Consider the following 17040-nt stretch of genomic DNA (forward strand, 5'->3'; position numbering starts at 1 on the left):
TGTATCTTGGACAGGAATGATGGCTGCTTTTCCCTCTGTTCTGTACTCAGTACCAAGCACAGTGCCCTGAACGTAATAAATGCTCGATAGTTGTAAAAAAAAAAAAAAAAAAAAAAAAAAAAAAGAATTCCAGAGCAACCTCCCTTATGATTAATATGGACTTCATGTCTCCTTTCCTCTAGAAATTAAAAAAAAAAAGGAAACTGTAGTGTTTTTGCACCTGATTACATAGAATGTATATTTTATTGATAATCCCAGATTGTAGGTGAAAATACCAAGCCATAATGCATCTTTATTTTTTTTTCAAAGATAAATAAGTTCTAGGATGTCATGCACAGCATGGTGACTATAGTTTTAGCAACGCTGTTGTATATTTTGAATGTTGCTAAGAAAGGCCTTGTCAAAGTTCTCATCACAAGAAAAAAATTGTGACTGTGTGGTGAAGGATGTGAACTAAACTTACTGCGACAATCATTTTGTAGTATATGCATATATCATTATGTTGCACACCTAGAACTGAGTAAGTTCTCAGTAAAAGTGGGAAAATATTTTCAAAATGAATAAAACTGTATTTTCTTTTATGAATTGTTTTCTTGACCTGTAGTGTTCTGTATTTTTAAAATATTGTCAGAATGTTAGTAGAAGAGTTTGAAATGGAAAAGGTAAGTGGGTTTACCGTTGTCCTATCACAATAATGTAACAAAATAGTTTTTGTGTTTATGTTGCTTTCTCTTCTTTTGCAACTTGTTTTCTTCGGAATTGCCTTCTTTTATTAAAAAAAAAAAGAAATGTCAGGAAAACAAGCTTGTTGCATAGATGTTAGAAAAATAAGATTTTCAAGGTAAATTCTAGAGTTTGAACAAATTTAATCCACTTCCGTACATATACCCAGCTACTATATAAGAGCCATTAGACGTATCAGACAGCAAAGGTAGAATATAGATCATATTTACAAGCTTTCAGATGATTGATCAGCCTACTTCATTGCCTATAGTTGTCCTTCATTACAAAAAGAAGTCGATTAGCATAGTGTGGCTGTCTTGTACATGGAGGCTTTGTTTATAGACCAGAACAGCTGGTATAATTGCTAAAGAATGCATGGCCCGTCAATGTAAGTACCAGTAAGAAATGGAAGAAAATTAGTTCTATATTTAATATTTTGCCGCCATACAAACAAAGTAACTCACCTTGTGAGCTGAACAGAAGGAAACACAGTGATGGTTATCTTTGTAAGGAGCCAATGGCTTTATGGCTTTAAAAAATATTCTGTTCAGATTATACAAGTATATTCTAAAATTATCATATAAAAATTGATACAGGGGTGCCTGGGTGGCTCAGTCAGTTGAGCGTCCGACTTCGGCTCAGGTCATGATCTCACGGTTCATCGGTTCAAGCCCCATGTCAGGCTCTGGGCTGGCAGCTCAGAGCCTGGAGCCTGCTTCGGATTCTGTGTCTCCCTGTCTCTCTGCTCCTCTCCCACTCACGCTCTGTCTCTCTCTCCTTCAAAAAAAAAAAACATTAAAAAAATTCTCTTAATAAAAACAATTGATACAAATAGAAAGTATAAAACAACAGAAGATTCCCCCATGCTACGTCCGAAAACACCCATCGTCAACATTTAGCCCAGGTCTCCTGAGAGTGCCCTAGTTGATTTTCACTGCTATATACATAACCCTTTCTACTGCTTGAATGTTTTTATGTACATGTAAGCCTTTTACAATAAAACGATAGATAGTGAAAGCATATATTTTGAGAGAAAATATGAGCATAACCATATTCTATTATTTGGGATTTAAAAAAATAGAATCATATAAAATTGTTGATATTCAAACCTTTCCAATCTACAAAAATGGCCATTTCATATGCTCAACTTAATTGCAGTAGGCTTGCTAAGGGGTCTTGAAAGCCCATAGGAGAGAAGGAATTTTATGTTGTTGATAGTTGCATTCATAACACCTAAAAAAAGTTCCTGGAGGGTGAATCTAATCTTTGTTATGAAATAGAAAAGGATTGATACTGATAAAAATAATTTTATTAAATTAGACATGAAAACAAATAAAATGGAAACTTTTTTTTTTTTTTAAGTTTATTTATTTTGAGAGAGAGAGGAGAGAACATGGGAGAGAGGAACAGAGGGACAGAGGGAGAGAGAAAGAGAATCCCAAGCAGGCTGGGTGCAGAGCCTGATGCAGACCTCAAACTCATGAACCTTGAGATCATGACCTGAGTTGAACATGAGAGTCAGATGCTTAACCGACTAAGCCATCCAGGCACCCCAAAAAGGTAAACTCTTTTAAAGGCACTACAGAGAAAATTTATTAAGGAATGAATTCAATTCCAGTTGATTCAGTGGAATTGATTCTGGCAAAACGTAGTCAATGCAAATTCATCAGTGCCGACACAAACTGTTTAAAGCCTCAGTATTCATAAACACAGTCATGTCCCCAAGTGTCACACAAGTGGGGAGGGGGAGCAGTGAGAAACCTCCTTCACTGGTACTCAAATTAGGAAAGTTTGTGGCTACGAGGAGAAGCGGATGGCTGGAGGCTGAACTCAGCAACTGGTTTGAAAGCCACATTGCCCCCTTCATCCCCCTTCATCCAAACTGCGGATACCTTCTCATAACGACATACTGGCTGTCAAACACAATGTGTTGTTTCATCAACAATCCCTCAAAATAAGATAATTTATATTACTTGTCTGATGCCTGTCCCCAGTCTTTTAACCTGGGCGACCTTTGAATGCTATTTACAAAATGATGTGTCTGTCATATTCCGCCGTCAGTGGGGAGCTGTCTGCTGGTAAAAGCCTCGCAGACGCCTAGGCTATGGGTTTTGAAGCCACATGGTACAAGCTTAAGTCACAACTGTTTCATTTACCAACTTGTGAGCTTGGGCAGGTAATCTGTCTCTTCGTCTTGTTGACAATGAAATCTCTACTTTGAAAAGTTCTAAGGAAAATATAAATGTGAATATGTGACCACGGGACTTTGCCCATGCAAGCCTCTGATTCTCAGCCAGAGCCATGGTTGTTATGTGAAGCAATGCAGATAGTTGCTGAATTCATGGCTTAGATCCTAGAATCCTAGAATTGGAGCGTGTCAGCAGACTTTAGAAATCCGAAGCATCTTTGTGCTCTTCCCCCTGTGGTTCATCAAAAAGAAACCAGCCCCACCTTCAGGAATTTGGTTTTACTTGAAGCCCCTACTGACGTTAGTATAGAAAGCTGATTTTTGGTAAATTGCAACTTCCCCTTATTCACCTATTTTAATTTCCCTTTGTTCATTGTCATCTTCCAACCCAGTGAGGCTGGTCTGTGACCCATGACAACACAGTAAAGGAAATAGGTTTAGTCTCCTTGACATACCAGGCAATGTCCCGGGATGACGTCTTCCTCATGCATATGCAACACAACTAATTCTTCTTTAAGAAATAATCGCATGTCAGGACATGAAACCTGGGGCCACTGCCTTTATTTAATTAGGCAAGAGGGACCTTGCACATGCCTGTGCATAAAAAATAATCACTTGATGTAACTGAATATTGATTTTTGGTATGCCCTTTTCCTAATGAGGCAGCATCTAGAAAGATCAAAAGATGATTTATTCCAATACAGTATGTGCAAAGGGGACTGTGTGCCACCTCGCATCTCCATTATGAATTTCATCCTGAGACCTAATTAACAGGCCTGTATTTTCTTTTATTAAAATCACACACATACACACACACACACACACAAAACCAGGGCATCAGGATCTTGATGGTATCACAGGGCAAACAAGGAAATCATTTGTGCCCCATGAGTTTCCCATGTGTTCATTTCCTGTTGAAGTCAGGAACTGAGGCTTGTGATGCTAATTTGGGACTCTGCTGGGTCTGAGGGGAGGAGACACCTTGAATGCTAAAGACAGTCATTCCCCTTACCTCCCGTCTTCTGTGCCCCCCCCCCCCCAAAGAACCTACTTCTCTGCCCCAGGCTCAGCATAACATCACTTCAAAGCCTATCCTTGTGGAACTCTAAGCCCAGTCAGGGAACATGACTCTCTTTGACACACCAAAATATCCGCCATGTTGGGCAGGGTCCTTTCCCTTGAGGTCAGGGGGCCTTCAACGTGGATCCATGTGAAATTGGGGTTTGGGGGACTCATGAGTCCTCTGAAATGATTTCTGCATTTCTCTAGGAAGAGGGTCCTGTGCCAGATATTTTATGCTTGTGATCCCAAAAAGGTTAGGAAATAAATCTATTCTAACTCTGCTCAGATCTTTTGAGACCAAAGGGTGTTGGAAAGAACTTGGCTTGAGAGTCAGATGGATTTACATTTGGATTGTCTCTAATAGATTTTAGCTGTGTAGCCTTGGGCAGGCTGTAGAACCTCTCTGAATGTCCATTTTCTTAAATGTAAACTGGGGTAAAAACACCTATTTTAAGGTGGAAGTGACAGGTACACTAAACAGAAATAAGTGCTAATTTTATTTTTTCCTCATTTCATTCCTTGAATGAAATGAAAGCAGGTACCTGTTCTGTTGTGTTTCTGGCCAGATTTTTCTGAGCACCCGTGATGGTGCCTTGCATACATAAGGCACTCAAATGTTGGTTGAATAGATGCTTGGATGGATGCAGTGCCTTGGCTCAGTACCTAGATGAAATCTATCTGCTTTCTCAAAACACTTATTTTCCAAGAGACATCTTGGTAGTCTAAGATCTCTCTCTAGAAGAGAGCTTGGTTTTGCCAAAACCCTCCCAGGACAATTAGCTCCACGTCCTGTGCAAAATCTTTCTGCATACTGTGAAAAGATTAGATCTTATTATCCTGTGCTGCAAATCACGATCTGTGCTGGGCCTTTGTCTATATCAGGATGGGGCAAACTATAGCCTATGGGCCAAATCTGGCCTATTGCCTGTTTCTACAAATAAAGTTTTATTGGGACATATCCCTGTTTATTGATTTGTGTATTATCTACGACTGCTTTTGTGCTGTGGTACAGCTGAGTACTTAGGACAGAGACACTATGGACAGGAAAGCCTAAAATATTTATTATCTACAGAAGAAATTTGCCAGCCCCTGATATGTATTATTTGTACTCCTTACTGCAGCCCTGCTGGGTTGGTCTTCAGTTGCCCTTCTTATGTAATGGGAAGCTAATATCCAACAAAGTTAAGTATCTTGATTGGGATTCTACAGCTTATAGTTAGGGTTTGAATCTGGCTCTGTGTGATTCCATAGCCCACGTTCTTTCCACCAAATTCTGATACCTTTCAAGTCAACCAAAGCCTAGCGGAACCACCTATATCTTTCAGTCCTGTCTGGTGACCAAGAAGACTAGCACAGGGAGCAAGCCAATCAGTGATGTCCTCTAGAATCGGGGTACAACCTGGTGGCCCTCACATTTGTCCGTAACCTGGCTGAGGTCTGAAGATAAATCGTGTGAATGTATAACTAGATGAGAAGGTAGAATGTGGATTTCACGGACTATTTCTGAAGGTGGCAAAGCAATAGGAGTCTGCAGTGTTTTGTTTCTTGTTGTTGTTGTTGTTTTAGTATAACTTATTGTCAAGTTGGCTAACATACAGTGTATACAATGTGCTCTTGGTCTGGGGGGTAGATTCCCATGATTCATCAATTACCCAAAACAGAGTCTGCAACTGTTTGTATGCAAACATAATGCTGCTTCCCAAGGTCAGAAGGTTCGGCATTTCCAGGTGTGCCCTATTTGCTGAATGTGGTCTCCACTCTTGTTTGCTGCCCTTAGTGAGTACTGTGTGATACTTACGGATTTTCAGCACACGGCCACTCGACAGAGACTTGCCCTTCCCCAAGCTGCGAGGCTGTAAGAGTTATGGGCCTTCATGCTCGCTCATTGGTCCTGCGCCTTCACTGGCAGATCTCACTCTGAATGTGAAAGTTCTTTCACGGTGAATGAATCCTGATGGAAATTTGATTGTTTCAAGGGTTTATAGGTGAAATTCTGTAGTTATTCTGGCTCATACTCCATCTGCCTCTCATTCCTACTTCTCAACTTTCACCCTTCCGGTTAATTTTTCCAGCTTATAAACTGGTTATGATTAAACAAAAGAAAAAAACGAATTTGGAAAAATCAACTACTCCTGCTTTAACGGAGGGTACAGACGCGTGTGTCTTGTAATGGTAGTGAAGCTGGTAATAACAGTACGGTGACAAAATTCCAGCCACCCCGCTGGAAGTAACACAGTTGGGTAACTTACCCATCTGTCACAGGATGTGTCTAATGAAAAATGGTTGTAGAGTTCATCGATTGTCACGTAAAAGAGGCTATTGCAGCATTGGGTTGGTGAGGGGAGAGGGGAAAAGGATTGGGAAGGTGGATGTTCTTTGTGGCGGAGTCTGTCTTTGTTCTGCTGATGGAAGGTTCCATAGAAAAGCAGTAGAGCTGCCGGACAGATAGGAAGGAATCAAAGCTATAATTAACTTCGTGTTTCATTGGGTTCTACAACAGTGGCCCTTATTTCTCCAAAGATGAACTCTTATAGTCTTACCCTATAGCTTTTATACTCCCTAAAGTCAATCAATCTTTCGGTTTATGCTGAATAGATAAAAATGATATTGCTGCAGTTAAAGTGGGGGTGGAGGAACCTGGTAAAATTAAGGAACATTTCATTGGTTATGCCAGTAGAGCTCCATGGGGAAATAACAGGTTGATTAAAATTCTTGGGCAGTTGTTTAATTATTTAGAGTGAATGTTCTAACAGAAAGATTTTTTTTTTTTGGTAGCCCTTTTGGTTTATTCCTAACATATTTTAGTCCCCATTTATTTGTTTTTAAGCTTTAAAATATCCAGGGCACTTGGGTGGCTCAGTCGGTTAAGTGTCTGACTCTGGATTTTGGCTCAGGTCATGAGTTCAAACCCCACATCAGGCTCTGTGCTGACCTGCTTGAGATTCTCTGTCTCTGTCTGTCTGTCTCTCTCTCTCTCTCTCTCTCTCTCTGCCTCTCCCCTGCTTGCTCTCTAATTCTGTCTCAAAATAAATAAATAAATATTTTAAAAATACCCCAAGTACCTCTCCACATAGGTCTTTTTCATCTCTCCCATGGCACTAGGTACTTCTCATTGGTCACAGCTGTTGCTATTTTGTTGATCATTCTGTCTTGGAAACATGTTTATTAGGAACCCATCACAGAATTCCGATCTGCCTGATGGAGGCTAAAAAGCAAATTTACAAATTGTAAATGATTGTGCAACATTTTGAATGGGGGAGAAACTGACAAAATAGACTTTCAGTTTATATTGATGAGGCACAGTAGTGGTGATGATGCATTCTCTTTGTAGGTAAGAGAGAGGCATGAGCAAGGCATAGAAATCTATTCTAATGGTGCTTTCTAGACTTGTTCACCCCAGATGTACCGGGTATAAGCAAGTATATTTAGGAAAGAGCAAGGCATGTTCATGGACTGGTAAGAATCCCACCATGTAATAATTTGTGCATCAAAACAATTGTTTGAGAGTCCTTGTGTTGGCTCTTCCTGTAGCCAAGGCAAGTGCTGATATGCTATCATTTCTGTTCATATTTCTTTAGCTGTGGCTTTTTTAGGTCCCTGTGCATTTTTATCGTTGGTTATAGTTTTTATGTATGTGTGTCACAGCATCTGGGAGTGGGTGTACATAAGGCTTCAATCATTTGACTGCCAGCTTTGCTGAGCTCATGTGTTTTGTTGTCCTTATTTATGTGTTTGCCAGGGAGAAATGCTTGCTACCTCTCCAGTTGGCTTTGGAATCCAAGAATGTGAAACTGGCCCAACATGCCTTGGCAGGAATACAGGTAAGGCTCTCACTGGGTGCAGTCAGGTGACAGAAATTGACAGGCTACTTTGGCGTTGAAAGAACAAATACTTAACATGTTGAATACTAGCCGTCAAAGACCCAGACCACAATTTGATTGAACTAGGTAATAACCACAGAGGACAGAGGATTTTTCTTACATTTACCAGCGTTTCTCTGTGGATCGCATTATCTTGTTGAGCCTTTGTCATCTGATACTGATTCCTGGGGACCCAGCTAGGCTCGCATAGAAATGAAATGTTTTGGAGGATGGCCAGCTTTAGGAGAGCCCAGGATCTCTTGATCCCCCGAGAAACATCTCAAGTTCTATACCAAGTAAAATCTTATATAAATTCAACATCTGTGGTTCTGTGTAAGGAGAATTAATAGTAAACTGGAAAGATTTTATCTTGTTTTCCATTTTACAGTTAGGTTAGTGAATGAACTCATGTGTTTTGTTTCCAGAGCAAACTTGGAGGGCCGAAAAGAAATTTGGTCTAATCAGAAAAGCCAGGGGTGCCTGGGTGGCTCAGTCCATTGAGAGTCTGACTCTTGATTCAGCTCAGGTCATGATGCCTGGGTCATGGGATCAAACCCCACACTGGGCTCCATGCTAGATGTGGAGCCTGCTTAGGATTCTCTCTCTCTTTTCCTGTGCCCCTCTCCCCTGCTCACATGCTCTCTCTCTCTCTCTCTAAAATGAAAAAAAAAAAAAAAGAAGAAAAGAAGACAATAAAAGTCAGATTGCTTGAACACTTTCCTTCTCTGAGCATTTGCTCCTGTATATTTTACACCATATGTAATAGGTCTAATTCGAACAGTGCAAAGGTCATGGCTATATAAATGCATTGACTTTGAAGCAGTTTGGTTTCTAAGTGACAAAGCACTGTGTAGTTCAAGCCTATGGGGTTTATGCAGTGTGGCCATGGATGGGTAGCATTTGTCAGATGTCTTTTCACATTAGTATGTATTATTTCATCCTTTAAGTCCAGAGAAGTCCCTAATGCCTCTTAAGAGTTAATACCTCTGATGGGGCGCCTGGGTGGTTCAGTTGGTTAAGTGTCCGACTCTTGATTTAGGTTCAGATCATGATCTCACGGTTCGTGAGTTGAAGCCCAGCGTCTGGCACTGGGCTGAGAGCACAGAGCCTGCTTGGCATTCTCTCTCCCCGTCTCTCTGTCTCTTCCTCTGTCAAATAAATAAGTAAACATTAAAAAAAAAAGAGTTAATACATATGAATGAGAAAACTAAGACTCTTCTTTTTCCAGTGGATTGGAATTAGATAATGTACATGTTAATATTAGATTTTTTTTTGAGAGAGAAAGAGAGCATGCATGTACGTGGAGAGGGGCAGAGGGAGGGAGGGAGAGAGAGAGAGAGAGAGATTGAGAGAGAATCCCAAGCAGGCTCCATGCTCAGTGAGGATCCCACCTCAGGGCTCAATCCCATGACCTCGGGATCATGACCTGAGCTGAAATCAAGAGTTGCCCACTCAATCGACCAAGCCACCCAGGCGCCCCAGTATTAAACATTGTTAAACACCGTCAATGTTATTAAATACTCCTTGTTTTCTCCTTGGGCCAGCCATGAATATGAATGGGAGTTTGTGTTAACCTGTGTGTTTCCTTTTCTCTAATATTGTATGGATTTCCCATGTAGTTATTTCTTAACCCCCAGACACTCTAAGCTTACAGAACCATGTTCTTAAGGTCTTGCTTTATCTGTTAATTCTAATGAGTGGGCACTGGGTATTCTTACCACCGTCTGTCACCTACTGTCAAGTGTAGGCACTTTTGTAGGCCTTTGCAGTCTTTATCACTTGAAGTAAAAACAGGTTTGAATGTAAACTTTAACTCTGGGGTACCTGGCATGCACTGTGTGGTCATGAAAAAACCTCTTTGGAAAGGATATGGCCAGAAGGTCAGGCAGTCCTAAGAAGGTTCGAAATACTTGTGTTCTGGATCTGCAGTGACATTCTGCTACAAGAGGGAGTCCTTACCCAAGGTGAATCGGAATTCCAAAAGTTCTTTGCTGCGGCTCTATCCTGAACGGGACAAGGACAAATTTAAAAGGGATAAATACAGAATCTTTCACCAGGGTCTCAAAAATGGACTGCCTCAGGACAGAATGGGAAGAATAGCTTAATTAGAGCCCTGGTGAATGAGAATTAAGGATTTCAGGGCAAGTCAGCATAGAATGTACCGTGACTTGCAGCTAAGCTCATTTGATCCGAGACTATAATTAAAAGTATACATTGCCGTTTTTCAGTTTTTGGTTTTAGGCAATAAACCCATTTAGTCATCTCACATAACGAGAATTCTGCTGGTGGTCAGTTCTAGGTCTGATTCAACAGCTCAGTGGTGCCACCGAAGACCCCATTTCTTTTTGCCTTTCCCTTCTGCCACCTTAAACATTTTTAGGAGTTTTTTTCCTTTTTTTAAGAGCAATGTCAGATTTACAGTGACATTGATAAGAAGTGCAGAGCTTTCCCATATACTCCCTACCCTACCCATTCATAACCTCCTCCATGAACAGCATCACTCACCAGAATGGTACATTTTTTTTTAAGTTTATTTATTTATTTTGAGAGAGAAAAAGCACAAGTTGGGGGGGGGGGGCGGCGGGCAGAGAAAGAGAGAGAATCCCGAGGAGGCTCCACATTCAGTGCGGAGCCCAACATGGGGCTCCCTCCCATGACCATGTAATCATGACTTGAGCCGATATCAAGAGTCAGATGCTTAACAGACTGATCCACCCAGGTGCCCCAAATGGTACACTTTGGCCAACGATCCACTTACAGTGACACACAATCACCCCAAGTTCACAGTTGACCTTAGGGGGCACTCTTGGTTGCATTATTCTTTAACGTCGGACCACCCTTAATGTGTGACATTCACTCTGGAGGCCGCATTTCAAGCAGGAGAGTATTTATGAAACCATATCACACCACGAACATTTAAAGATGCCTCAGGAGGTCTCGTATAGAGAAGAAAAGACTGAAGTGGACTTCATAGCTGACTTCAGATATTTTAGCTTAGTCCTCGTGGCTCCAGAGAAAGATGAAGGATTTAGAAGTTGTAGGGAGGCGGGTTGTGGTACAACCGAAGATAGAATTTTATAGAAAATAAGAGTTGTCCCCAAATACAAAAGAGCTGTGAGGTGTAACGTTTCCTGAGAGACCTCGTGAAAGCGAATGTCCTCTCGTTCGGTTTTTGTGGGATTCGTTTTCTGCTGAAAATGCATGAAGATGTGTGAATTCGCGAGCGCTTCTTTGGTAAAGTAAAAAGGTAAACTTTTTTCTGAAAAGTGAACTTGTCGACCACAAGACCTTCTCCTTTCCTGTGACAAAGCCACATTCAGAAAGGGTGTGCGTGAATGTGACCTTTGTAAGGCGCCGGACCCCCCCCCCCCCCCCCCGGGCACATTCATCCTCCGCCCCCACCAACCACGTGACCTGAATGGTTGCCGTGTTATTTAGAATGACTTACCTAGTAGCAGCAAAAGGTCTTTGCCCAAACTGTTGACCAAGGGTTCGATGCGTTTCTCTTTTTCACTGGCACATGGCATGAGTTCTGCCCTACCGGCCTTCACCTACGTGGCTCCCAAGTACAATTACCCTCAGTACATACTAAGATACAACAGAATGAGGCAGCAGGGGGGGGGGAAGCCTATCTGTGATCACTGCCTTGTGCCTCTTTACAGAAGCTTCTGTCAGAAGAGAGGTTTGTATCCATGGAAACAGATTCTGATGAGAAGCAGCTGCTCAATCAGATCCTGAATGCCGTGAAAGTGACGCCTTCCCTCCATGAAGACCTGCAGGTGGAAGTGATGAAGGTTGGTTTGACGTCATTAGAACAGGAACGAGCTAACCCCTCCGTCCCCCCCCCCCCCCCCCCCCCGCCCTCATTGTTACCTTGAAAATGCCTCTGCACTGTGATCATGCTGGCACCCCCTTCATCTGGAATGCATGGTTCTCCTTGCTTATGGTCCCCCAGAATTACCTGGATTGCTGAACAGAAATGACAACTGAGTAAAAAGGTAACTTTTCAGTGACACATATGATTTTGGGCCTGATCCTGCATGTCTAATGTTGTTAGGTGATGTGTTTATCACTTTTTGCGAGAATGTACGTGAGTTGGTCCAGCTTAGGGTAGACCTGATCATTCCGGATATTCGGCCGCCTGTTTATGTTAAAACACAGCGAGGACCTAATGATGTTTTCCCACATACTAAGGCTTTGGAATAGACACTTTAGGGACAGGAACACCATCCTTAGGAACCATATCACGATCACATCTTTCTTTTCCATCCTCAAATTACATGAACCGTATCTTCACTTACCATTTTGGGGGATGGTATCTCTCCTTCCCCTCGCCCTTTTCCCTCCCTTGAGAATCACCATGATTTGGAACCCTTAATGCTGACTCTGGAACGTGTCATTTCCTGTGAATGAACGGTGAGTTGGGCAGAAGAGGATGGAAGTCTGTGTCCAGAACAGCACCTTGGTCAGAAAATCACAGCTGAAACCCCTGGGCTGGCTTTTAATAATGCCATCTGTTCATTTCCTCCCTAGAGGAATAAGCATAGAGAAATATTTAAGAACAGTTGGGTGTTGTATAATGGTCGATTTCTTCCCGAAAATGCACTGAAGGATTTTTGTCTTAGATAAGAGATTTCACTCTTCTGGGTGTGAGTTTCTCCATTCAGAAAAGAAAAGATGATTTCAGTGATGACATTTTGTTAATGCCTTGGGCCTCACCATAGCCCGTAGTCCATGGGTGATTTAGTGGAGTGACAAAGAGCTGAGACTCTGAAGCTAGCCTGTCTGGGTTTGAATACTTAACACTTATTCACTTTCTATTGGGACGTCCTCAGGCAGATTCCTTCATCACTCTGTGCCTTCGTCTCCTCATATATAAAATGGAGGATATAATAGCATCTACCCAGTAGGATTGTTGCAAGAATTAAATAAGTGATATTTGTAAAGGACTTAGCACAGTATCTGGCATAAAGCAGGTGCTTTAGAAGTGTTACATATTCCCACTACTTCCTGCCTGCTGCGGCTGAGTCATAATCTCAGTGGGTGCATCTAGGAATATTCTTTTTTTTTTTTTAAAGTTTATTTATTTTGAGAGAGAACATGTGTGTGCAAGCAGGGGAGGGGCAGAGAAAGGGAGAGAGAGGATCCCAAGCAGGCTCTGCACTATCAGAGCACAGCCCAACACAGGGCTCGAACTCACGAACCGCGAGATCGTGACCTGAGCCGAAATCAAGAGTCGGACGCTCACCCCGCTGAGCCACCCAGGAGCTCTAATCTAGAAATATCCTTAAACACCGAAACGTTGAAAATCTCTGAGCTAACTGATCCTTAAGATCTTAATCGTCTTTAACTCTCTTTGATTCTGTAAAATGTACAGTTTTGCCTTGTCCTCTGACACACGTTCGGCAGCTCTGGAGTCATAGGAACTGAAAAGTAACCACTTCTAGGCTTATTTTACTTTTCCACTTCTTCCGTGCTGCCACTGAGAGGCCAGGTGAGCTGCCGTGTTAATTAATCACTTTTGTGGCATCCAAGTCCAGTCTGTTGAGTCGTCCTATTCTTAGTCTCCATATACTGGAGGGTGAACTGTGGTATCATGCTGAGAGACATATCTCACAGATTTCCCATTATTCTGGATATTCTCCCAGGAATATACCTTTTTATGGAATCCACAAATTTGTCTTAAAAATTAAAAGTACGTATTCTTCTTAAAGCCTTGGAGAAGCAGAATGTCTAATGGTTGTGTCAACAGTAACACCTGTTTTGAAAACTTACGCTCGCTCCCTACCTGCAGCCCAGCAGTGCCTTCTGCTAGCCTTGCTGGGGACAGGAGTTGACACATGTTAACTCTCCTGGAAATGCTGGAAAATCTATCTTAATTGACTTTCTAATGACACCATAATAGGCCGTTGGTACTCGTTGTTAATGTCTGGGAAGAAATAAGGCATTGTCAGAAGAAATAAGGCCATAATCAGACCTGCCGTTCTTTATAATTAGATTTCCAAAATGCTTAAAAATATAAGGGCCTTTGCTCGATGCTGTTATTTTTAACCATTTAAACATTGGAATTTGGGGGAAAAAAATTTCAGCTCACAACAAACCTAGCTTTAAGCTAATTTTCTTCTCTTTTCTTTTCTATGTTTATTTTTGAGAGAGACAGAGTATGAACAGGGAGGGGCAGAGAGAGAGGGAGACACAGAATCCGAAGCAGGCTCCAGGCTCTGAGCTGTCAGCACAGAACGTGACGCGGGGCACGAACCCATGAATCGTGAGATCATGACCTGAGCCGAAGTCAGACGCTTAACCCACTGAGCCACCCCAGCTGCCCCTAAGCTAATTTTCTTATAGTATACTTTTATTTTAGATAAACATTTTGAGCCAAGCAGCTAAAACATAAATGATGAGGTAACCATGCTTTAGAGTGATATTATCATTATTCATACCAAATGGAACTTTAGAGATAGCGGTCTGACTGCTTTGGCCCACAAGGGAGGGCTCCATGGTCATTTACTTCTGACATTTAGATTATTTGTGTATGAAGACCTATCCAAATTATAGCATTTCTCGCTTAGAAATAATAATAATGTTCATACCCTGTCTCTACACTGGAAGAATTTCTGTGGTCACTGTAGTACTCTTCAAAGCATGTACCCTTTTATCTTGTGATTCTATAATACTTATGATGGCCCTGTAAAAACTGTCAAATAAACCCTTGTTTTGCCAATACCATTACCATATTAAAATGTTCTTGCCCCTTGTTCTCCCTAAAATTACATGGAACAAAGAGAATTGGATGAGTCCTCAAAGAAAGGCTGGATTCCCAATACATGTGAAAGGTATATTTATCCTTGATGCTTCTACATAGCTCGTTCTCGTGATAAATTATCTAAACCGGGCCTTTTCTGTAAAACTCTTCTAGTCATTTGAGATAAATATTTTGTAGGTACTAGAAAATGTTTTAACATGAAATACGGTAGGCATTTTCAAATGTTGGTATGCTCTTCAGGAGCGATAAAGCCACACCATGCAGTTTTTATTCATGTCTGTCTAAACACAGCATAGCACATTTTTATGACAAACCCCAGGTGCTCTATTTTAAAAAGCTACGCCATGCATTTTGCTCACATATTGCTATCTGCTAGTGTTTGTAAACATGAGAAATTGAACTGTGTCACACTCTTCAGAGTAGGTATGTAGCAGTTGTATTAAATTCCTGAAGAGAAAATAATACGGTTTGCTCTTTTAGAGGTTTCCCTAAGATTAAACTAACTAACTAATAATGGAACTCAAGATTCCGATGGCAGTGTCCCCATTTAGAAAGAAGGCCCTAGACTTGCAATTGGAGGGTTAAGAAAAAATTCTGTGGTGCTTGCTTCTGACAAATTAAATTAGGTTAGATCACTTAGTCTAAGACCTGTTCTACAGGATTTTACTATCTAACAGCAGGGGGAGAAAAGGCAATTTTGATTTATCGAAATGGCCCTGGGATCTAAATAAAAATTTTATAGCTTGAGCAAATCGAGTATCAGGACCGTGGAATCAGAAAGGTTTTTCTGTAGATAGATTACCTTAGAAATGGATTAGTGGACGGCAGGGAGCTATTTAATATTTAGGTTCAACACTTGTCCTCTTTGGTAATATTTTCCCATGGTATCTGCCCTTTCTATAAATGCCATGCAGACTTGATAGGAGTCAGTACAAACTAATGACATCTCCAACTAGAGCAATTAGGACTTTTTTCCCCACCCTTCTTGCTGGTAGATAACCTTTAGTGAGGTTATTAACTCATAGAGCCAGCTGAGTCTTTAAAACTGAAGGGAATTGTGCGGCTGGCCTTTTCTCACATAAGTATGTTGCAGAAGGGAGCATTCTGTCTGGGGAGGGCAGCCGGCTTTGTGGAGAAGGAAGGATGTGATACTGAATACTGAGAAAGCATTTGATGAATGTTCTGTTATTGGCCGTTCTACTTTGCATGCACCTTGGGGTAATAGAAATGAATACTGGTGGGATACTTTACAATTTTTAAAGGAGAAATGACAGGGGTTAATTAATTAACATTTATTCTGCATCAGACACTCTGGTAAGTACTCTGCATTCATACTCAGATCATACATCAAGGAAAGTGGCAGGGCCAGGATTTGAACTGTAATTCAGCTGGAGGCCGCGCGTGTGCTCTTAAACAGTGCGTTTTCGGGGCGCCTGGGTGGCTTAGTCGGTTGAGCGTCCGACTTCAGCTCAGGTCACGGTCTCGCGGTCCGTGAGTTCGAGCCCCGCATCGGGCTCTGGGCTGATGGCTCAGAGCCTGGAGCCTGCTTCCAGTTCTGTGTCTCCCTCTCTCTGCCCCTGCCCTGTTCATGCTCTGTCTCTCTCTGTCTCAAAAATCAATAAAAAACGTTAAAAAAAATTTAAAAAAACAAAAAAAAACTGCGTTTTCTTGCTTGCCGTCTAAGCCTATTCTAAAAGGGTTGTAGGCGGTAGCCATTACCATTCTCATTCCAAAGATGATTGAACAGAAAAATTAAGTCACAGGCTGATAAGGAGCAAAACTAACAGTGGTTCAGAGTCCTGTGTGTTTTCTGTATCTTTCATGACAGCGCGTTCTGTCACTAGTTTCAAGACTTAGATTCAAATACCAAGGGAGAATCGATGTCTCTTTCCCACTAGATTAGTTCTGTGTGTGTGTGTGTGTGTGTGTGTGTGTGTGTGTGTGTGTGTTAGAGAGAGACAGAGAGAGAGAGACAGAATGAGAGAGACAGAATGGGAAAGAGAGAAAGATAGAGATCAGGTTGGGGGAAGGGAAGGAGAATGCCATTTGCTGTTGAAGCATTTTTATATTTTTTAACAAAAGCCAACCAAACATCTACAGAAAATACAAAGATGAGCAACTGATGAAAAAGAGCTGATGAATATAGGGCTGAGAATCTGGGAGACCAAAGCTTCAGGATGTCCATTTAGAATTCTGGTCTTCTAGTGAGGAGGAGAGAGTGCTTTTATGTACCAGCATTGCATTCAGTGCCTTGGCCGGGGAGGAAGAAATGGGCCAAATGGAAGGACTGTTTCTAAACCCCTCTCAGTTGTGTTTTAAAGTTTGTTTGTTTGTTTGTTTGTTTGTTTGTTTATTGAGAGAGACACAGAGGGAGGTGGGGGGGGGAGGGGCAGAGAGAGAGAATCCTAAGCAGGCTCCGCACCAATAGTGTGGAGTGCGAT

At 41.6% G+C, this 17040-nt stretch overlaps 1 protein-coding gene across 1 annotated transcript in view; it reads left to right on the forward strand.

Moving 5' to 3' along the window:
• ARFGEF3 (ARFGEF family member 3) overlaps positions 1–17040 on the forward strand; it is a 134078-nt gene that overhangs the window by 36998 nt on the left and 80040 nt on the right. Inside the window, exons 3-4 of the mRNA XM_049654664.1 lie at positions 7713–7794; positions 11496–11627. Of these exons, the coding sequence (XP_049510621.1) occupies positions 7713–7794; positions 11496–11627 (214 nt within the window). The remainder of the gene's footprint in view (positions 1–7712; positions 7795–11495; positions 11628–17040) is intronic.

This window comes from Panthera uncia (genome assembly GCF_023721935.1).
Source record: "Panthera uncia isolate 11264 chromosome B2 unlocalized genomic scaffold, Puncia_PCG_1.0 HiC_scaffold_24, whole genome shotgun sequence".
NCBI classification, from domain to species: domain Eukaryota; kingdom Metazoa; phylum Chordata; class Mammalia; order Carnivora; family Felidae; genus Panthera; species Panthera uncia.